General features: G+C 37.2%; 3 protein-coding genes and 1 long non-coding RNA gene across 4 annotated transcripts; 2 read left to right on the top strand and 2 right to left on the bottom strand.

The window, feature by feature from the left end:
- Positions 1–4,656: 4,656 nt before the first annotated feature.
- Positions 4,657–6,362, bottom strand: LOC113705392 (uncharacterized). Its single transcript, XR_011820678.1, has 2 exons — positions 5,481–6,362; positions 4,657–4,947 (listed from the first exon to the last, which is right to left on the bottom strand). It is a non-coding gene; the product is annotated as an uncharacterized lncRNA (long non-coding RNA).
- A 393-nt stretch (positions 6,363–6,755) lies between these two features.
- On the bottom strand, positions 6,756–9,442 carry LOC113703346 (uncharacterized protein At4g22758). The gene is made up of 3 exons (XM_027224682.2): positions 8,903–9,442; positions 8,031–8,244; positions 6,756–7,520 (listed from the first exon to the last, which is right to left on the bottom strand). Exons 1-3 carry the CDS (start codon positions 9,269–9,271, stop codon positions 7,276–7,278), a joined length of 828 nt encoding a protein of 275 aa, XP_027080483.1. The 5' UTR covers positions 9,272–9,442; the 3' UTR covers positions 6,756–7,275.
- Positions 9,443–16,833: 7,391 nt separating this feature from the next.
- LOC140013796 (protein ANTAGONIST OF LIKE HETEROCHROMATIN PROTEIN 1-like) lies at positions 16,834–17,853 on the top strand. The gene is made up of 2 exons (XM_072063915.1): positions 16,834–17,352; positions 17,435–17,853. The coding sequence occupies exons 1-2, from the start codon at positions 16,861–16,863 to the stop codon at positions 17,666–17,668; spliced, it is 726 nt and encodes a 241-aa protein (XP_071920016.1). The 5' UTR covers positions 16,834–16,860; the 3' UTR covers positions 17,669–17,853.
- On the top strand, positions 17,708–18,301 carry LOC113706209 (uncharacterized). Its single transcript, XM_027228097.2, has one exon. It carries the CDS (start codon positions 17,708–17,710, stop codon positions 18,299–18,301), a length of 594 nt encoding a protein of 197 aa, XP_027083898.2.
- The last annotated feature ends 4,592 nt before the right edge of the window (positions 18,302–22,893 follow it).

Here is a 22,893-nt window from a genome sequence, read left to right as displayed (position 1 = left end):
GAGAGATCAATGGATATTTCAGGAAGCTTTTCACTTCCACTAATCCGAGGCAGTTTGATGCAATACTCAATGGCATTCCCCAGGTGATCACAGGACAGATGAACAACAAGCTCACCAGACCAGTCTCTGAGATGGAAGTCAGGAAAGCAGTGTTTTCTTTACATCCTAATAAAGCCCCGGGACCTGATAGTATGACTCCCTTCTTTTTTCAACATTTCTGGGATATCATCAAAACTGATCTGATAGCTACCATCTCTAGCTTCTTTCATTCTGGTTATTTACTGAAAGCTATTAATGAGACTATTATTACTTTGATCCCTAAAGTTGCCTCTCCCATTTCTGTGTCCCAATATAGACCTATCAGCCTTTACAATGTAGTCTATAGAATCATTTCTAAGGTTCTGGTGAATAGGTTGAAGCCTCTCCTAAAGCAATGCATTAGTAGTAATCAGTCAGCCTTTATTCCTGGTAGGCAAATAATTGACAATATTGTGATTGCTCATGAAAGTATTCATTGTTTAAAACAAAGAAGAACAGGATCTAATGAGTTTATGGCTCTGAAATTAGATATGGCAAAGGCCTATGACAGGGTAGAATGGCCTTTTGTGGTCAAAATGCTGAAAAAAATGGGATTTTGCCCAATGTGGATAAACTGGATGTTTAAATGCATGGCATCTGTTGTGTATTCCTTTAAAGTAAATGGTGAGAAAAAGGGTATGGTTAGGCCTGCTAGAGGAATTAGGCAAGGAGATCCATTATCCCCATACCTGTTTGTGTTTGTGTCTGAAGGGCTGTCATGTCTGATTAAGCAGGCAGTTAATAATCACTGCTTGTCAGGCTTAAAGATTGCTAAAGATAGCCCTGCTATTTCACACCTATTTTTTGCAGATGATACTCTCCTATTTTGTAGAGCAAATTTGACAGAGACAAGACAGGTAAGGAGAATCTTGGAAATTTATGAAACAGCATCTGGACAGAAGATCAATACTGATAAATCATCTGTGTTCTTTAGTAAGAATACAGATGAGAGTAAGCGGGAAGAGATTCTGGGCTTACTAGGGGGGATGAAACAGGTGGATCAGAGTAGGTATCTGGGGCTACCTATGGTTATTGATAAATCCAAAAGGCAGGTTTTCAACTATATTAAGGTTAGGGTGTTGGAGAAACTTAAAGGCTGGAAGGAAAAATTATTGAGTCAAGCTGGGAATGAGGTTCTGTTGAAGGCTGTAATAGTAGCTATGCCGGCATATGCTATGAACTGCTGTAGGTTGCCTAAAAGCTTGTGTCAAGAAATTTGTAGAGAAATGGCAAGGTTTTGGTGGGGGGAGAGTGAAGGGAGGAGGAAGACTCACTGGGTGAACTGGGGGAGTTTGGCTGTAGTTAAAGGGAAAGGGGGGTTGGGATTCAGAGATTTGCAGGATTTCAACAGTGCTATGTTGGCTAAGATGCTGTGGAGGATTCTAACACAACCTAACCTGCTGATGAGTAAGGTGTTGAGGGGGAAATATTTCAAAGGGAATTCCATTTGGCAGACACAGGTAAGGGCTGGGGACTCTTGGATATGGAAGAGTCTTTTGAGTGCAAGGGAGGTACTGGAGATAGGAACTAGGAAGAGGGTGGGGGATGGTAGAACAGTGGATATTTGGAAGGATAGGTGGTTACCAGGGGGAGGGTCAGGTATGGTGGTCTCTCCAAAGCCAGCAGATTGTCCTGTCCAGATGGTTCATGAACTGATCCAGGATGGAAAGTGGAACAAGGTAGTAATGGAATCTATGTTTAGAGAGGAGGATTGCAAGAAGATTGAGGGAATCCCTATCAGCCTATGTGGAGGGAAGGATAAACTGGTGTGGCCGTGGGCTAAATCTGGACAGTATTCAGTCAAGACTGGGTATATGCTGGCTAGAGATATGAGAAGAGATGGGAGGAGGAGGGAACCACAAGAAGCCAGTAATAGTAGAAATGCATGTCACTCTAATGTGTGAAATGTGCTATGGAATTTGGATATAAAACACAAGCTGAAACACTTTCTCTGGAAGTGCTTGCATGGGGTCCTGTCAGTCAATGAGGTGATCAGGAGTAGGATAGGGATAGGGGAGAATAGATGCAAGTGTTGTGGGGAGATGACAGAAACATTGGAGCATTTGTTTTTCTTTTGTAGTCATGCAGAGCTTATATGGAAGGCAGCTCCAATTGATTGGGATGGTCTGAAGGAGTACAGGCACAGTTTTTGGCATTGGTGGAATAGCCTGATGGAGGTGCAGAACAGAATAGGAGGACGGAATCACATTGCCTTAACAGTAAATATCCTATGGCAGATATGAAAATCCAGAAACCAAGTGCAATTTAATGAGGAAAGGAACTGTCCAGGAAGAATAGTCAATAAAGCTGTGAATGAGTGGTCTGAGTATCAAGATGTGAGAAATGGGGATGGATTGGTAGCGGAACCAAGGAAAACACAGGAGGATGGGAGTAGTAAATGGGTTCCACCTCCACAGGGGGTTGTCAAACTGAATACTGATGCAGCCCTGGAGGTTAAAGGAGGCAGAGTAGGATGGGGAGTTGTGGCCAGAAGAGAGGATGGCAGGGTAGTAGGAGCTTGGGCAGGTGGTGAACAAAGGAATGGTATCCCAGCAGTGGAGGAGGCTTTAGCCATCAGGGAAGCTGTCATCAAGGCAAAACAGTGCGGGTGGAACAAAGTGGAAATCCAATCTGATTGTAAACAAATGGTGGATTTGCTTACAGATAGGAACGGGGATCACCCAACTGCAGGGACCATCCTGCATGATGTATTGGAGTTATGTCAAGCCTTTAAGGTTTGTTACTTCTCTTTTGTTAAAAGAGGTGGTAATAGTGTGTCTCATAAGCTGGCAAAATTTGCCATTAGCTTGTCTGAGGAAATTAGTTGGAAGGAATCCTTCCCAATCTGGCTTACTAGTTTAGCCACACTTGATGTAAGGGCAGTTGCTCAAACAATGTAATCCTTTCTTTGATTAATGAAATTTGTTACCGTTTGGAAAAAAAAAAAAAAAAAAAAACTTGCAAGAAGCCTATTCCAATTTTTCTAAATACCCATCTTATCTTTATAGAGCTGCTGAACAAATTTTTATTACCCTATCCCTTAGTTTTTGATGCGTAAGAATGGTCTGAAAAAGATGTGCTTTTTAAATTTGTCCGTTTCATTCCACTATTTGGTATAAATCATTTAAGTGGATAAACCCTTTCTCTCTAAAATGCTCATTCCAAAAAAAATTTTTGGAATCCTATTAGGCTATTCTTCAACATAAGAAAAAAAAATTTAGAGAAAACTCTTTCGACCTCCATTGTAGAATGTCAAAATAGTAAAATGTCAAGTTTATCTTTATATTGCCATATCTTAATCTATTTGTAAGCTAATTAATGTTTGAATGTAATTTTTCATAACAAAGAATTTTCTTGTGTTTAAAATATCTTTTTCTAGTAAACCTTTGATTTTCGAACAATTGTGTAATAATTTTTTTATTAAAAATAAATTATAATTGTTATTTTACATTGCTAGTTATATTTGGTAGTAGATGCAAAACTTTAACATAAAAAATCTAAACGTTAGAATGAATCAAATATTACAATTGAAGAATGAATATCATTATAGAATAAATAACACAAAAAGTATCAAAATATGTAATGTCCTATAAACTAATTCAGGGTAAATGAGTCAAATTTGTATTTATTGTATTTCATTTTGACATAGAAGGACATCAAAATATTGGTTATACGAATATTAAAAACTGAATGGACATTCCATTATGGCTTGTGCATTAGATTCGGGAGTGATAAAATTTTTTCCCTACTATTCTCAACTCTCGATGGAAATCTACTCTAGACATTTTCGCATACCAGATGAGGGTTATATGTCTAAAATCATTCAAGACTCAACTTTTAGGCTTACTTCTCTTCTTCTGAGTAATTAGTGATAATGCTCTTCAGTTTTCCAATCAATTGAAGTTCGAACCAATTACTATCGAGTGCGTGCCTCTTGTCATTCCCAAAAAGCTTGGGGTATCTAAACAGGCCATGCTAGCTCTTATATTATCCCGACTGACGCTCTACTGATATCATCTGTCTCTTTACTTTTTCTTGGCAATTGATTGAAAGTGAAAAGTGATGGAGGTTGAAACGTATAAAAACTCTGTTATCATTAGGATTAAGAGGGTGGATGAGCACGAAGTTTACTTCAGGATCAAGCGGGGTCGTCCACTTCGTGATGTGATGCTTGAGTATTGCAATTATCTGAAACTGGACTACGATGCCATAAGGTTCACTTTCAATGGGATTAAGGTAAAATGCTCCGCCACAGCGGATGATCTTGGCCTCAAGGATAATGACACAATCGATGCCTGGTCTGATCAAACTGGTGGTGGTCCGGCTGTCTAGCATTTTCGATCTTTTAGCGATCTTATTACTTAATTTGTGGCTACAAAGATTGGGTCTTTGTGGAAGATAGAATTAAGCACTGAAATTTGTGTACTTGAATCCATTAATTGGTAGATGTTAAGGGTGTTTTTTATGTCACTAATTGAATTCCCCACATTGTTTATATCACATTCTCTCCGGAATATGCATAGAAGAATGGATAGGAATGCTTGGTTATGTTTTATATGCTTCATGTTTCATATGAGGTTAATAAAAGACATGTAGCTAGACAGCAACCATTTACGTCTAGCAAATTTTATTCGCCTGGTAGAGGTTGAAATTTCCAAGTTCTTCGTTCTTGTTTTGTAGACAATTTAACGCTGGGAAATACTAAGAACTATAGTAAGAAATCCATGAGCTTTGTCAATGGAAATGGAGTCCCTCCCTTAGCCTGGTTCGAACAAGAGGAACTGATGCTGATCACAGCATGGCTAGGTCTTTGACAGAGAAAGAAATTTCGCGATCCCAAATTCTTCAGCTTCTCCTCTGGTTTCAATCCTGCAATTCACAGGAATTGCGTTCACTAATTGTTATCCTTTTCGAAAGAAACGGGGAAAAGAAACGCTAAAGAAACAGAAATGAATCTAATATGGTTGAATTGGTTGATGGCTAAAACGAAAACAACATCGATCATGAGCTTAAGTCGACTTTCTACATACTAGCTATGCTTCTGTCTGCCAAAAAGCATTTTTAATTTCGTAAAATTGGCATAGTTCAAAATGTTATTTGATACCCACAATCCAAACAGAGACGACTTGGTAATGGATAAGCATTTTGCCCCCCTGTTTTAACTTGTCACTTCCAAACAAACCCCTACAGAGAGCACCACACACTGTCTCTCTCTCTCTCTATTTTTTTTTCTCACAACATTTCTTGGTTTTTAGGACGTCTAATTAATGTTTAAAATATTCACACACCATAATCTGAACCATACTGTAAATAATGCAGCAAAAACAAGGCATTCATGCAAATAAACAAAAATAATTCATGGCAGTGACATAATTTCAAGCTAGCCCAATTAAAAACCTCACCTTCCAGACAAAACTGCGAGTAATGAAGCTCATAAATCCGATGATCACTACTTGTCAACAAGGGCCGCCTCTTCTCTCTCGTATATATATCCACAACCGCCTTTATCAAATCCCCAACGCTGTCTTCCTGCGGCATCACCACCTGCACTGGCCCCAAACTACTCTGCAGGTTCACATTCATTAACAACTTGGTCGGCTTCCTCCCATTACTCAACCATGCAGCTGACGCCAGCTTTCCAGTAGCATCCGGAATACCACCTGGGGTTTTGGATTTTGCACGTGGGTTCGGGAATTCCAGCAGTGCTCTTCCCTTGCCGCCTTCCGCAGCAGAGTTGCTATTCAGCACCTTGGGATTCCGATGTTTTGGTGGAGATAGAAAAGACATTTTGGTTGAAAAGAAGAAATTTATGAAATAAAACATCGTGCTGGTGAGGCGCTGGATGAATGGACTGGATGTATACATGTATCACAAGGCAGACAGATTGATTCTATTTGAGTGGCAGGTCTTGGTGTGTAAAACTAAATGGTGCTTTAGTACATGGGATGGGAGGTGTTAGGCTGTTGAGATTCAAGAAGGTTATAGCGATCCATGGAGCATACGGCTGAGTGAAATCATGTGGCTTGATGTTTGTGACTTCTGTGTTTGTATAGGAAGGGAGATTGGCTGAGAAGCTTCTTGGAAAGTGGTATTCTTGTTTTTTTCCCGTTTTGTTATTAACCATCGTTGCATCCATTCCTACTAAGTACCAGTATTTGGGTAACACAGAACTAGAAGATATTAGTCAATTGAAACAGATACACCATTTGAGGTTAAGTTAACGAGTGGCTTTGATTTTTTTCATGGTCTGCCAATTGGGACAGAAACCCTAATTGAAGCGAAGGCAGCTAGTGATACAGTACAATTGATCAGAGTTGGCTCTGGGAGCCACCAAGAGACGTGGTCGTGTGCAGGAAAAATGCAAACACTTCTATTTGGTTGATAAAGCACTCGTGGCAATTAAGAATCCTCACCCTCACGTGCAAACTTAGTCCAGCAGGTCAGGCCGTGACTTCCAAAATTAGTCCAATAGGTAGTGACTCCCAATAGGACTTTTTTTTTTTTTTTTTTAAGTCCAATAAGTGTTGCTTATTTTTCTGAAAAACAAAGCAATAGATTTTACAAGTTCAATGACAAAATTAATGCAGGATGATCAACTAAGTGGAAGGGGGCTTTTTTTTCTCATTCGAAGTCTTCATACTTAATTTCTTTTTTTCTTTCTTTTTTAATGCTTGCAATAGAGACAAAACACTTTTTGCTTGATGAACAATTACTATGTACTGTCCTCGGATATCGAAGTAAGCAATTTAATAAACATATACAGATCGGAGTTACTGTTTTGAATTCACATTTTAACAAGAAAAAATGAACTCAGTTGTGCTAAGCTTACGCACTTCCTCTGTTCCTTGCATCTCATCCTTTGACATTGTACAGTATGTACAGCAGCTATTGCTATGGTTGCAGTTACTAATATCACACCATGTTATTATTCACATCTTTGGGTGGCGCGTTTACCAACAACCTCACCGCAAAAGGTACAGCAGCTCTGAAAAGTCAGCCCCTGTAGTCCACTTGAGTCAACCATTATTAGCTATTCTTCAATACAACGCAACTTTGATCTTCCAGCTCTATCTTGTAGACAAAGCCACACCCCAAGCAGGAATGAGAAAATACAGAAAATGAAAAGGCACGCCTTCCCCGGTTCAGAGAGCAACATATCTAAAACAACGTTGCTCTGACAAGGGGAACTGTATGTAGTTATCTGTTACCGTTCATGCAGCCCAAGAGCTTCCAAAGCTTATTCATTCTTCTCATGAATTTGTTAATCTTCCTACAAATAAAACTCTGAAGGCAGATTGAGGAAGAACCGGGCAGGTGAGAGCCCGCATTACGGGACAGATCATATGGAGTTAATGAGGCACTACTACTTCGACCGCTGCTATTCTTTCTAAGGTAGAAGCTTCTGCTACCAGAATCCCCAATTGCATCAAGTTTATTCAAGCCTATACAAGATAAAAACGATTGTATCGGAATCAGATAGCTGGAGAAAGAAATTAAAGATTTTATAATAGACACAACAATCGGTTCTAAGACTCAGAAACATGCGAGCGTGCAAAAGGAAACTGTTGCCTTTGGTATATACCATATTCAGACCCTTGTCGCAACAGTAAAGGCTTACAATGCCACCTGAAGGGACAAATTATTAGCCTACAGATTTCAAAATTTGGCCCGCCTGTATAAAGATGAAATAAATTCTATCACTTATTTTATGACTTCCATGTAAATCCCAATCCCTGACAATCAAAATTTGCATTGTGGAAGATACTCTTGTTTGTCATTGCATACAACATACAAAAACATCTTTGGCTGAATTAATCTCTCAATAACTTTCAAACATGCTTGTATCCTAGTTTGTTTTTCCCTTTCTGTGACGTCACCCTATTTGGAACAAGTCAAGTACCAAGAAATTAGTGTAGAGAAAAGAATGCATGGGGTCAATATGTTGAACTTACTCTGAAGGCTGAAGTAGGAGTGGTGCAACTCAAAGGTTGTAGTCGCATCTTTATCAAGACGAGGAGTGCGACCTTCTTCACCATATTTGTCGATAACAAGCTTAATTGTCTCCTCCACGCTTGAACCCAATTTGACCATAGCTCGAATTGGTCCAGGGCTTCCCTCAACTGTCACATTAACCACCACCTTGGCATCCTTGCTGTATCGCATTCCCTGCAAACCCAAATTTCTTACTCAATTTAGACATCAAGGTGGTACCCTGGCAACAGTTAAGGCACAGTCCTGCATATTTTCACAGAATTGCATAAAAATTTAACGTGAGCACTAGCCAATTCACATGATTCTACAAATTTCAAGCATCTGAAACAAATCTCATTCCTGCAATCATCAATTAAAGTCATATGGGCCACACATAGCAACCAATCTTCAAGAATTTGTTCACTGCTTATGATAGATTCACAGTTCAACATATTCTATTTATCGAACGATAGACAGAAATTAAGAAATAATTTTCATTTCACAAATTCGTCCCAATCGAATATCAGAACCCAACTCTGATCGAGGTGAGCCATACCTCACCTTTTGATCTTCTTCTTCTTCCTTTTTTTTTCTTTGGTCATTTTTGGATATGTAAGTGATGATAGTGCTTATTTCAGTACAAGATGTATTTAACATCCGCATAAGCAATTAAAATATCAACCGCATTAAATTAGTATCATAAATTTCATCCAAATCTTAAAAGAAAAAAGGAAGTAAAAATATTCATTCAATAAGCAGAACTATCGGCATAAAAATAATGATAAAACACAAACAGCAACGGTAACTAAATTAGCAAACTATTTCTTGTATCCAGTGTAATTGATCTTGATACCTCCAAAGATATTCGCGGAGACCGAGGCAACAATATATTGTCCGAAGATGCCGAGAAGATGTCAGCACAAGTCTGAGGTCGGTAAAATACTCCCTCAGCCTCCGGCGAAGCCAAACTCCGTTGACCAAAATGTTCTCCTCCTCCTCCTCTAGCTCTCAATAGAGCCGGCTCCGAATTGCATCTCTTAAAAATCTCAAGCCGCCTCGAAAGCTTGGAAGATCGAGGACGGTGAACTTCACGACTACTTCTCCTCCGGCGAGTCGCCGGTGCCGGGGACGGGGACGGCGAAGGTGACCGTGAGGGATGAGGCGGTCTGGTTTTAACTCTCCGGTTCACCGGAACTCCTCTCCTGAAATCTCTCTCTGACATAAATCGGATTCACCGCAAGTGTGTGTTGGTTGGTGAAATCTAAGGGCCGTGTAGAAGAGCAAGGACAAAGCAAGCAAGGGGAAGGATGCGAAGAATGGGGAAGAAGGAAAGTTGACAGTTCGTTAGTGGTTAGTTGTGTGAGCCGCTTACACTCGCTTTCTTGTTACTTCAAGATACGCGGGAGTATTTATATGTCTTCTGGCCGGTCCAACAAAGTGTAAGATTCATGCATGTATTAATGGTAATATGTTCTCATTTTCGATCCTGCCTTGGCCATATATATATATATATATATATATGTATGTATGTATGGGTGTGTTTGGATCCCTTGTTTTTTGGACTGTTTTTGAAAAACTGTTTTTCACATTTCAAATGCTACAGTAAATATGTATTTCTAAAACAACTCCAAAAACACCATATCTAAACATTATATCAAAAACAACTGTCTATTTTTTTGGGAAAAAAAGGTATAGGAAGATTGAAAATTTATAAGCAAGATATAAGCTTTTACAAATTTGTAAGTCGAGTATATGTGTATTGTTTACAAAATTTATTACTGAATGATTATCTTCATAACATGTGTATGGTATTGAATATAAATATGCATTTTAATGAATACAAAATGTATGTCTGAATTATATTTTGAAATAGATACATGCGCATCTACAGATTTATTAAAACTTATATATTACTTATGAATTTGCATTCTTTGTATTCTCTTTTCTATAAAAATGTCCTTTCTAAAAAGTTTGATCAGCTGTACAAATTTAATCACTAAAAATATACTCTTTCTTTTATAATTGTGAGGCACGATTGTAATTGATATGCTACCTTTAAGTTTACTTTAATTGTAATTTTATGTCTTACCTAATCCAACTTACATAACATTGATCACTTTGGAGAATTTTCATTGATAGGATAAAATGTTTCTTATACTATCAATGTAAAATATTTTTCATTGGCAACCTAAATGCATGTCACATGTATGAAAAAAAGAGATTCAATTAAAATAAAAATTATTTTTCATATGCTTAAACTTGTTGATGTAAAGAAAAGTTTAAATTTAGAGCAATTTATCCGGTTGGTCATTAAACTTTTGCGATCGTCGAGTTTTGGTCACTCAACTTTTAAAGGTCTGGTTTTGGCCACTAAACTGTATAAAGATGAGACGCGAGACCATTCTGTTACATTTAGCCGTTAAGTTCTTTGATCTGTCTGTTAGCGTGGTTTCCAAGACAAAAGACAGGGTCTTTTTAGGAAGTTCATGGTAGCATTCAATGCTTCTCTCAAAAATTGTCGCTTTTCTTCCTCCCCTCCTCAAATCTTCGTCAGACCATTTTCATCCACCGCAGGCATCACTCCTCCAACGCCACCAGTAGATTTCTGAGCGTCAAATTCTTCGCTGCACCTGCAAATGCCAAGACCGCCATCCCGGAGAAGTCGTTCTACTTTGAAAGCCAAAGGGGTAATTTTATGCCCTGCGTCAAAACCTTTGTGGGGTGACCCATCATTTAAATCAAATTGTTATGGGAGCTTTGCAGCATAATCTACAATGGTAGATAGATCTGAAGATTGAGCGGTGTCCACTTGGATTATTACGGCATACACCTGTACCTTTTTACTGTGAGCTGGGAAAAAAATGTGTACGAGTTTCAAAGTTAAGTTTCTGCATCTGCTTTTTCCACTTTGTTTCTTCCATCTGGACTTTGGATGTGGCTGCCGGTGCAAGGATGGGCGTGGATAAAGCTTGAAATCAATTTCCTATCTGGAAAATGCTTGTCGAAAATTAGGATAATTCAGGAAGAATAGACATGAAGGATTTGGCCAGAATTAGAATTATTTTTGTCTTTTAACCTTTTTGATCTAATTCTGATTAGAATTTTTCCGAACCTTTCCGATCAATTCTGATTAAACTGCATCTTGGGTTGCAATAGCATCTTCCAGGGATAAAAATGATTTCTCGGTTTCTCCACCATGCTAATGGACCAATGACCTGTCTATATGGAAAGGTCGAATCGAGTGGTTGGAAAAGGAAAAAAAAAAGTGAAAGCTAGAGAAGTAGTCCTTGTAGCAGATGCGAACGAGTTCATGAGCCTTGAGCTCCAAATGTTATACTGCATTATGTCAATCGTCGGGACCAGATCGTCGGAGTTCAGCGCTCCAAGCTAGGCTTCTTCCATTTCCTTCTCTCTTGTAGTTTCTCGGGTGAATTTGCCTTCTTTAGGTTTATGCAAAAAGAAGAAGAAGTGCTATTTTGAACTTCCTAAAAAGACCCTGTCTTTTGTCTTGGAAACCACGCTAACGGACAGATCAAAGTATTTAACGGCTAAATGTAACAGAATGGGCTCGCGTACCAAAACTTGACGATCGCAAAAGTTTAATGGCCAATCGGATAATTTGCTCTTAAATTTACGATGCAAGAAAAATTAATCCATGTAAAATTTATTTGCAAATTTCAAATATGTTGATATATTGTGTGCAATCCTATTTTGAGAAAAAGTTTTTTTTTTTTTTTAAAAAAGAAGAAGGTTTGTTTCGGAATTTAAAGCCGAAGATATACTGTATGTATAACTAGTTTGACAGAAAAGGAAAATGAAAAGCAGAGTGTCCTTTTTTTTTTTCTTTTTGTTGGGGGGGGGTGCGTGAATCGTTGGATTATTCTTTTGTTTATGCGAGTGGTCAGAAGTTGGAGCGTGAGCTTCCAACGTGTTGAATGAGAGTTGGGGGGTTTGCGTTTGTGGGTGGTCGGTTCATCTGGTGTCAGAGATTAGAGTACTTTGGGGTCCGGCCAGTATATTCGTTCCCGAGCGGGCAGTGCCAAGCAACTGACTTTGGTGGTTCTTTCAAGTGACATAACGTCATGCCGAGATTCACGTTTGACATTTGATTGATAGGAGTAATTTTTTTTAAGAAAACAATTTGTTGTATCATGTTTGAAGAATGCGTTCAACCAAGACCGGAGGAATATCAAAGTGGAACCAGATAACAGGGAGCTGGTGGAGTGCATAAAGGATGCAAGGCACAGCAATCAACTGATGGCTTAGTCTAATAGAAGACATCTACCTATCTATTGAAGTTGACATTTGACAAAAAAAAACAAAAAAAAAGAGAAGAAGAAGACATCCAGTTCATAAGTAATTTGTTTCACAAGTGTTCTTTCTCTTTTGCTAATTCAGGAAAAATAGGTAGTATTAACTTGAGTTTGCATGCTCAAAACATCTTTTTATTAGATGAATAATGGGTGAATCCCAATCTTATGTGCTAGGCACCAATGATCTTTGTAGGACGGTTGTCCTTTTGATTGGATATTTGTCCAAATACTATAAAGTTCACGGTGATATATAAATCTAACGTTTCGACAAAATATATATATATATATATATCATGTTTGAACAGGATATTATTTAGAATAATTATCATAATACTTTTTGTGATGTGGTATATGTAAAATAAAAAATAATAAAAAATATAAAAATATGAATTAAAAAATATATTTATGATACAAGCGAAATATTATTTAAAAAATTTTGCTATCCAAACACTCTTGCATCATACTTGACACTCTATAAAAAAACAGTGAAAAACTACTCCAATAATATTTTGGAAAGTAAATACGAACAAAATGTATTTTGTTATTCTTTTTTTTTTATAAGTACATTCGGGTAAAAATAACTCGTATGCTTTGTCAAGTTTAGGAAGATATCATGCAGCTCTCTAGAAGCTACATTGCCCTGAATAAGATGCACTTTTTCACCATCTTGATTTTTTTGCAATATGATTTTCCTTTTTGATGTAGTTTCAAAATTATAGCTGCACACTATAACTATAAGAGGATAGGCCTTGGTTAAAGTTGGGTTGATGAAACTTGGGCCAGATCATGACACTTGGGTTAAAAGTTGTTGCATTCGTCGTACAACGGCGTTTCTGATTTGGTAACCAAATTATAAGTCCCTTTCAATTTGGGCCTCAAAAAACTCCCTTCGTTCGGGTCCAGAAGAATAGGGAATGGGGAGCATTGCAGTTGAAGCGGTGGATATAATCTGGCCCGTGAAGAAAAGGTCGGTTCACGAAACACCAATTAAAAATTAAAAATTTAGGTAGCCTTTAGAATTTTATTCTCATTGCAATCAAGTCCATGACTTGATTGCAATGGACTTGATTGCAATGAGAAAGTTTCTAAAGCCTTTGGGCCTTTAGAAAAGGCGGGTGTCAAAAATTTTATTCTGAAGAAAAGGTAGCCTTTAGGCATTTACAGCAGCAAAGAAGAAAAAACTTCTGCCAAAACAAACAGAATAAAAGCTTGTAATTACGCACTCGTGTAATCGAAAATACTCAACTTATTCCTGCCGCGGATTACATCAATGAAAATGAAGCTCTTATTTGTATTCCACGCTGAAAAGTAAAAGTTCCCAGTACCACAATTGGTGAGCCTGTTGAAGCAATCCACTTAGGGTATGTTTGGTTTCCCATGGAATTGAGATTTAGAATTGGAATTGGGGCCCCAATTCCAAATCTGTTGTTTGGATACTGCTTCGGTCAAAGAATTAGAATTGAATCTGAATTCTATAGGGGTCCAATTCCATGATTTGAATTCTTTATTGGACCAAAAGAATTCTAATTCCAATTCCACAACTAAACCCTGTGAAACGGGTCTACACGCGGATCTTGTGGGTAAAAAATTAAAATCGGGTCAACTAGGTAAGCAGCCCTCTCTCTCGATCACTTTTCCTCAACCACAACTGCTTCTGCTCTGCGTCATCGCCTTCACCTCCACCCTAACATTTTGCCTCTTCCACCACCGTCTCCGGCATCGCTTTTTGCTTCTCCGGCTATCCCTTACCAATCGCAAGATTGCTCCGAGTAAGTTGAGCTAATTCTTCCAGGATTCAGATAGTCACTTTAAGCAGTAGCCATTATTTGCAAATGTTTAAAAGATTAAAAGCATGACGTTTTTAACTGAAATTCACCCTATACGAAGTTGAGTGTTAAGAAGGAAAGAGGGATAATCTGATCATCCTTTGAATCTTCTATGTGATGCAAGTCTTTCATCCTTGAAATAGTTATAGATGTTTGCAAGGTAGTGAAAAATGCAGGCTGATTTGGTAACTTGGCTCGAGTTATACTTTTGCTGGCCAAATCGTCAGTGTTTCACATTAGAGTGGTTGTGATGATTTTCTTTGTTGTTTTGAGGAGAAATTTCACAATTTTTATTCCAGTAATTGAATGGTTTCCAACTGATTTGACCTTGATTTATGGAAGTAAAGATGAGAGTCTAATAAGATCCAGTAATATGATAAATACTACCATGACAACAAAGATTCGGATTTGCAGGTTTTAGATGATATTTTTGCCTCACGGATGCAACAATTGCTCGGGAATGCACTACAACAAAAAGACGTGGAACCCCATATGAAAAATGATTTTCAGGGGATTTTTTTAAAGTTATAAAATATTTTAATCGATTTGGACATAAAAATTTTGGGTGTGAAATGATAGAATTAGAATGAAATCTGGAGGAATTTGAGATCTCAAAGCCATGCTCCTAAGATTGATACGTACTAGGTTGTTGCCTAAAGAAGGAAACTTAGGACCAAGAGGATTGTTACTGATATCTAGCTCTTCAAGCTGTGATAGGCCTTTCAGATCGGGAATACTTCCATTTAACAGATTATAAGCCAAAACAAGACTTTTCAGATTCTTGAATGTGGCAATCTCTAGGGGGATGCCACCCTGAATGAAGTTGGAACTAATGTTTAGCACCTTCCACTTCTTAAACTCAGTAGAGGCTAACATAAATGAACTCCCATTTTGTTGCGACCTTCTTTTATCTTTTGTTTAGCTTCTAATTTGGGGTTTTTGAATAATATGATTCAATTTGAGAATTTTATTGACTTTTCCGGTAAGCATGTATATTTTGGATTGGGGAAACTCGTCAATTTGATACCATCTTCTTCATGTTTCTAGTGGTATGAGTTGGGATTGAATTGACGTGTTTATCTGTATGAGCTGTTAGTTATATTGATAATTGATATTTTAACCTTTCTAGTCAAGTTGTGCATTTCTTAATGATTGAAGGCCTGCTTTCGTTTCTGCTTCCTCTCACTAATTTGTTGTGTGATGACTGGAGTGGGTTTGAATTCAGTTAGTTAAATCGAGTCCAAGTTTATCAACTATATCAAAGTAAGCCGGGCAAGTAAGACGAGAATAGTAGTGAAGCACCTTTCTTGCCTTTATTTCTGTGTTATCCACAATAATCTGCACTGTCGCTCTAGTATGTTTTTCACTGCATTCCACATCTTCCACCATTGGTACTCTTGGTGATAGTGTACTTATGTCCAGAGTACCCCATTGATCAGAGAGCACTCTGCAGAAATCATCTAATTCCTGCATCTTCGGACAGCTATTGCTGCTAGAGAAAAAGGGATTGACAAAAGGGGCTTTAGGCAGCTTTTGATACCTTCCAAAGAGATGTCAGATGCTCTTCTCTGTCTATTATCCCACTGAATAGCTGTTTTTTATACATTGTATGGAGAAAAAAATTATGTTCCATGGTCAATATCTTGATTTTATATGGGCTACTTGTCAATAAGTTGCAATTTCAACTTCTGTCCATCCTAAGGATCTTATAATTCCATATGGCCATCGCGTTACTCTTGTCTATATGTTTCAGCTTCAACTTCTATCCAACGGTTTCAGATTGCTCAAAGTAGGTGGATCTCTTGTGTACAGCACTTGCAGGTGCATATTCCCGTATTTCTCAGTAAATTACAATGCCTTGTATCTTGTGTCTGGGTAAAGATGTACAACTAATTAGTATACTTTTTCGTTTTATGATGGAACAGTTTAACTGTTCCCAGAATGAAGGTGTGGTCGAGAAATTCCTTTCTCAAAACAAATCTGCTGGTAAGCCTTCTAGTGCAGTTTTTGATGCTCTTGCTTAACATATTATTCTGGCTTGAGAAAGTGTTAGTACTCTGGTCAATGAAAATTTGAAGCGCTTATTCTTCTTGTTATAGCTTTAGTATATCTGCTAGTAGTTGGTTCATGTGTTGTTATATTACTGAACGACCAGATTAGATTCTTTAACTTATGTATGTGATAAAGATAATCAAATCAAGTTAATCCATTACAGAGTTTGTAGAAATGATAGAAATTGATGGGACAATGTTGATTGTTGGAGGTGCTAGTTGTAGAGTTTTAAAATGGGTGCCAGACTTTTCATTTTTCTTGTCAAACTGAGGTGTGAATCTTGAGTTATGGCATCATCCGAATTCTAGACTAGAAGCCGAGTATCCAGAAGCTGGTTTAGTTACTGTGAATCACTTGGGTCTCATTTTAATCACCATTGTGACATCTAATTATGCCCTTGGTTTTACAGGCTTGCTGGAGATAGATTGTGCAAGAACGTGGCCTTGTAAGAACGGGCAGATACCTAAAACTTTGCGCTTTGATCCTAATACATCATGTACGAGTTTTCCAATAGCTAATTTGGTCTTTTGAATTAATAGCTAGTTTGGCATGATTTGGTCTTTTGACTTACCTTTTCTTATTGTTGTCATGATTTTGAATTGCAGAATTTGGATATTGACATGGATAAAGAAGGAGACGTGCAAAAAGCAAAAAAGAGAAAAGTGGTAGTTGCAAATTATATGGTAACAATAGCTACATTAGTAGTTTGGTGGCATGAGAAACATATAGTAAAGGAGCCTTACTTGGACTTTAAAGTAGCACGTGAAATATATCTAAGGCGTCTTTACTATGGAAACAATAGAGTTTGTGTAGAACAACTTAGACTCAATAAACATTGTTTTACTGTTTTATGTACAAATTTAAGAGAGCATTGTGGGTTGACGGATACTAGAAATATTACTGTTGAAGAGGCAGTTGCAATGTTTCTCTATGTTCTTGCTCATAATTTTAAGAATCGCACTGTCAATTTTAATTTCATAAGATCAGGTGAGACAGTTAGTCGATACTTTAATATAGTTCTACGTGCTATCATAAAATTGGGGAGACACTATCTTATCCAGCCTGAATCGGAAATGGAAGGTTACGAACATGAAAAGTGGGAATGGTTTCAGGTAATCAATATTTTTTGATATTTATTAATGAAGATAATATTTACAAGATTCATCAACTTATGATATTTTGTTTATAATACAGGATTGTCTTGGAGCGTTAGACGGTACTTATGTTAAAGTACATGTTCTTCTTAGAGATCAAGGAAGATATAGGAATAGGAAGAATGAGATAGTAACAAATGTTTTAGGTGTATGCTCCCGTGACATGAGATTTACATATGTATTGCCTGGATGGGAAGGTTCTGCAGCAGATGGTAGAGTTCTACGGGATGCGTTAGTTAGATCAGATCCATTAATTGTTCCCAAGAGTATGTGACAATTAGATATCAAGTGTTTTTTTTTCTTTTAACTATAAATGAGTAATAATTTGTTGTCTAACATTACAGGCAAGTACTTTCTTGTTGATGCGGGTTATGCAAATAGCTCCGGTTTCTTAGCTCCATATAGGGGAGTTAGATATCATCTTAGCGAGTGGTCTGCTAGTGGGAGCAAGCCTCAAAATTTTAAAGAGTTATTCAACCTTCGACATTCAATTGCTCGAAATGTGATTGAAAGGACATTTGGTTTGTTCAAGAAGCGGTGGACCATTTTGAGAGATGCATCTTTTTTTGATGTTAAGACTCATGTCATGATAATTAATGCATGTGCCATCCTTCATAACCTTATTCGAGTAGAACAACCAAATGACCCTTACTTGGATGAAGTTGATGCTGAGATGCGAAGAGTACAACATGAGGTTGATGATGAAGATGAAATGGAAGATGAAGATGAAGATGAGGAAAATGGAATGGAAGATGATGGTCCAAATAATGATGGTGGTGTAAATGCTGTTAACGAGAATCGAATTCGAACAGTACAACCAACTAGTAAGTGGACACAATTTAGGAATGCTTTAGCACGAGCAATGTTTATTGACTATCAAATTAGACAAGGCCATCATGGAAGTTGAAATTTGACAGGAATTTATTCGAACTTAATTTCATATTAGAATGGCCATTTATTGAAAAATAGTAGCAATGTATAATTGTGCTTTTCTTTCTCTTTTTTTTTTTGGCTAAAAACACTTTGTTTGCGTATTCCTCTATTTCTTGTATTCCTATATTGAAATTTCTTGTAAGAAACAAAACTCAAATATTTATAATAGGTACAAGTTATGACTTTCCTCCCAATTCATATCATAGAGTAGGCTTTTGATTTTCTAAAATTTAAAGTTCTTAACTTTAAAAACGTATCAAGGTTTTAACTCGATAAATATTAACTACTTTTTAAGTTAGAATATACAATTATTTTTTATTTAATATAATTTAATTTTTTTTAAAAAAAGAATTTTTTATTTTTGCAAAAAAAGAACTAATTTTTTTTTCTTTTAAAGCTTTATTAACAATTAGTTAAATGCAAGAAAAAATAAATTATTAAAGGTACTAATTGGTTTTTTCCTTAAAGCTTTAGTAACAATTAGCTAAATGTTAAAAAATTATTATATAGTAAAAAAAAAATTTTTTTATGTAAGAAAATATTAGTTGGAAACAATTCTAATTCCTAATGAATTCTTCTCTCATATAAACAAAGAATTTAGAATTTCAAATAAATTCCGTATCAATTCTATGCATTTCCCAAACGAAAGAATTGAAATGATTTGGAATTCCAATTCATAGAATTCCAATTCTATAGAATTTCAATTCTAATTCAATTCTAATTCTGTAGAACCAAACGTAGCCTTAGTAAATTTCAGAGGCTCGTAAATCAAATCAGCAGCATCTACAATTTCTGCTGAAAGGCAATCGGCCGCAACACTTGCAACCTTGGAAATAATATCCAACGCCACCGCCACCACGGCCACCGCTGGTTCCACCATGGCCTCCTCCTGTCCTCCATCAGGGTACACCACTGCGTATCCACCTTCAGCTCCAAGGTTCTTGGCTTCTTCTTCTACAGCAGCCGCACCTCGGGTGACCATTATAATTACAGCCAAGGACAAGCAGAAGAAAACTAGTGTTTTTGAAATGGAGCCCATCTTCTTCTTTTCCTCCTCCTTTTTCCAGAGAATTTTATGTGATGAAAAAGCTGAAATTTAGAAGGATGAGGAGGAGGTGGGATGAGGAAGAAATAAACGTACGCGTGCTTATAAATTCAAATTGTGGGGGTCCTGGTCCAGCCCCCACAGTGTTGAAAATTCTACGGCCTTGGCAGAGAGGATTTTACGTAGCAAAAACAAATTTCTCTTCTTCACCAATGTGATGAGGACATTTCCAAGATTTTGCGTGGAGATATTTGATCATAGCACGTAGCTGGACCTCTTTTTTGCTTTCTTTTCCCAACCCAGGAAGCAGCCTACTACTGTTTCCTGCGGATATGGTGCCAGGGATTATAACTGGCAACAGGAGTAGCTATATCTATATTCGGGAGTGAGTGAAGGAATTAGGTCAACAAGACCATTAATTACATCAGCTAAAACTCAAGTTTCTCGCATGGCATGGCAGGCACGATCAGCCATTTCTTCAATTATGTTAAAAGTACTCCCCAAAGCTCTAATCAGGAAACAAGCCTCTTCAAAAAGTATTAGGGAGAAAACCTTTGCAAAGCCGCCAAAGAGATCTAATAATATGTGTGTAGAAAATTAATCCTGACCTAAAACTTTAAATTAGTATGTCTCGAGTTTTTACCTATGTATTAAATATTTTTTTTGGTTCTTGTTTTAGACTAGAGTGGGATGAGTAATGTATCTAAAAATCTAATAAAGGTAAACTATCTCGAAAATTTTAAACTATTTTAATTTTTAATTTAGGACACGATATCTATTTCAAATCTCATATTGATATCTCAGCCAGAAAAAAAAAATCAATATTTGATCCCTCAGTCTATTTCTATTAAAGCTAGCGAATCTAATGGTAAAGATGGATCAATTGATCAAAAATCTGATTTTTTTTTTTTTTTATAATTGAGAGGCCAAATTAAAATTTTCAATCGATAAAGTGTCGAAAGTTGATGATTGACCTCTGTCATCTCATGAATAGACTCTCCTATGGAATCCAAGTCCCTCCGTGAACGTCGCGTGACGCAAAGTGATACCACTTGTCAATTACCGCATGGATTGGATACCTCTTCGTCAATTCCAACCGTTTTCATGGTCTAACGCCGCAAAAAGAAAAAACCGACTGTGTTGTCTTAAGTCTTAACCTCGTAGCCAATTGTTTGGAAGTCACTGGTTAGGGTGAATACCCCCTATAGAAGCCCAATCCTTCCAATCCAAGCTTTGGTTCTCTTTGCCTTTGGTTTCAGAGATCCCACTATATTTCTGTCTTCCTTTCTTTCTGGCTCATCAAATATTTGCATGCCTTTCTGATGTTATTAACCCAGTTATGATGAAATAACAGATCAGCATACCAGATTGAATTAATCCAGTTAGCTGCACGGCTGGTTGCACTTGCACCTGCAACTGCGAAGTTGCCCTCAATCCTAGCTCTCGGAATCAGGAACAGGAGGAGTAGACTACAAGGAGGGGAGGGGAAACTGGAAAGAGAAAAAGGTTAAAAGAAATGCTAGAAAATTTCGAGGAGCCAGAGCAGGAAGGAGATAGGACAAAAAATGTAAAGGGCAAAAGGTTCTCTCAGCTCATCTCATCTCTTCTCGTCAAGGGGTCAACATTCTACATGATTAGACTTCAGCAAGAATCACATCACCATTGCCCACAAACAAAAACTCGATCATGTGACGGGACCCTCGACTTCTTCATAGATTACTAGGATTTTGGTCCACAACCATGATTTTACAGATCTTTGATCGTATCTGGACATTCTCCTTTTGGTCGTCATCGCCACCCAGTTGGGCTCTGGGCTCTCCCTCTCTCTCTCTCTCTGCAATGTGTACGCACAGTGCAAACTGCAAAAATGTTTTCCTGATCAAAGTCTTTCTTCTTAGCCTAAATAGGCTTTTCCACTGCTACTTTATATCATTGGATCGCAGTTCACTTTGCCATGCCAAAAGGTCTCCCCTGCAAGGTGCCCTTCTTTCGTCATGTCTCCATCACAAAATGCCATCCAGGAGAAAGTATTTTGTTACACCGTCACCAGATGAACAAGCATGAGGGTCTGGCATTATGCCAAGCAATATCGAACATAATGCACCTTTTTTTTAATAAACTGGTGGTACCTCTAAATATGGAAACCAAAACAACATCGTGAAAGGCAAAAGGACGACGGCCTAGCAGTATTCACACAATCAATGAAGAAAAATCTCAGCTAGGCAGAGCAATTCGAGAAATTCCGTTAGAAATTCTTTAGTTTTGTCAAAACATTTGGAAATTCAAAGGCGTGGATACATTAACATGTATTATAAATGAAGAATTTGTTATCTTCTTAATTAAACCTGAAGAAAAATCATTTATTTAAAGTGCTTCTTGTAGGTTGTTAAGCAAAACAAGGGATTGCTTGTTCACTCGAAAGAGAACACTTGGAACTAAAAATCAAATGGTGCATCTTATGCTTTTGGGGAGGATCTATAAGCTGTATAATTGATAGGAAAACAAAACCAACTTTGTGGAATGTGGATAACCACAAATGACTTGTGAATTGCCATGTATGATCACATCTTGTATCCATGGCAGCAGGCATTAGCAATGATCAGAAGTCGATGTGTGGGACTCCTCTTGCACATATTTCCGTTTAAAAGCTGATCATTGATCATTCTTCGCAGTAGAGTCAATAAAAGCTGCTTTGGTAATTAGTAGTATTGACATATCTTTTGTTCGCTTTTTCACAATTTTTCTTTCAGGCCTTTGAGGAGCCTGGCCAAACGATGTGGTTTGATAGAATCATGTGGTTCTTCTTGTATCCCAAAGTTTAAACCCAATATGGAAATTTCAGTTTAGGTTTTGAACTTTACTAATGTGGCTTTACTTAATTGCAAGCATGAATTAGAATTGATAAGTATAACTGGATAAGCCATAATTAATGGGTGTTCAACATGGCATAATGGTTATCCATAAAGAGAACTAAGAGCGTGGTAAAATGAGCACGAGTTTCACTTAGTTCATCAATTCTTTATGCTAATCATTCTACCACAACCGCTTTCTATCGTATGACAGAAATTTAACCTGTACAGGCTCCAAATCCCATTATCTAATCAAGAGCCTGTTTGGAGTTGCGGTGATAGTGTTTTTATTGAAAAATACTTCATCAATAGAGATTTTAATAAAAACACTTATTAAGTGTTTAATAAGTGACTTCTAGTATATTGTTTAGATATATAGTTCAATAAGTAATTATGTATAATTTAAAATTTTTTAAATATATTTATCTCTTATTTAGTTCATATATAATATAGAATAAAATAATCAAATTTAATATTTTATTTTTTAAAACACCAAAGCTATTATAAAAGCACCATATTTGAACTTTTGCTAACAACGTTTTTAAAACCAAAAACTCTATTCATAATTTTATGGAATGGTGTTCATCAAACGCCTCAAATGTACTTTTAACACCCAAAAGTGTTTTTTTTTTTTTTTTTTATCAAAAGCACTACAATTTCAAAACGGGGCCT

The sequence above is a fragment of the Coffea arabica genome, chromosome 8c (assembly GCF_036785885.1).
Source record: "Coffea arabica cultivar ET-39 chromosome 8c, Coffea Arabica ET-39 HiFi, whole genome shotgun sequence".
NCBI lineage: Eukaryota > Viridiplantae > Streptophyta > Magnoliopsida > Gentianales > Rubiaceae > Coffea > Coffea arabica.
The sequence above is the reverse complement of the archived record's forward strand: the minus strand, read 5'-3'. Positions and strand labels throughout refer to the sequence as shown.

Excerpts from the sequence above, each read along its gene's own strand:
- LOC113703346 (XM_027224682.2), bottom strand. The coding sequence starts at position 9,271 with ATGTCAGAGAGAGATTTCAGGAGAGGAGTTCCGGTGAACCGGAGAGTT. Across the intron at positions 8,245-8,902 it reads CTCCGCGAATATCTTTGGAG|GGAATGCGATACAGCAAGGA; the intron begins GTATCAAGATCA and ends TTGGGTTTGCAG. Across the intron at positions 7,521-8,030 it reads CTCCTACTTCAGCCTTCAGA|GCTTGAATAAACTTGATGCA; the intron begins GTAAGTTCAACA and ends TATCTTGTATAG.
- LOC140013796 (XM_072063915.1), top strand. The coding sequence starts at position 16,861 with ATGGATAAAGAAGGAGACGTGCAAAAAGCAAAAAAGAGAAAAGTGGTA. Across the intron at positions 17,353-17,434 it reads AAAAGTGGGAATGGTTTCAG|GATTGTCTTGGAGCGTTAGA; the intron begins GTAATCAATATT and ends TTTATAATACAG.
- LOC113706209 (XM_027228097.2), top strand. The coding sequence starts at position 17,708 with ATGAGTAATAATTTGTTGTCTAACATTACAGGCAAGTACTTTCTTGTT.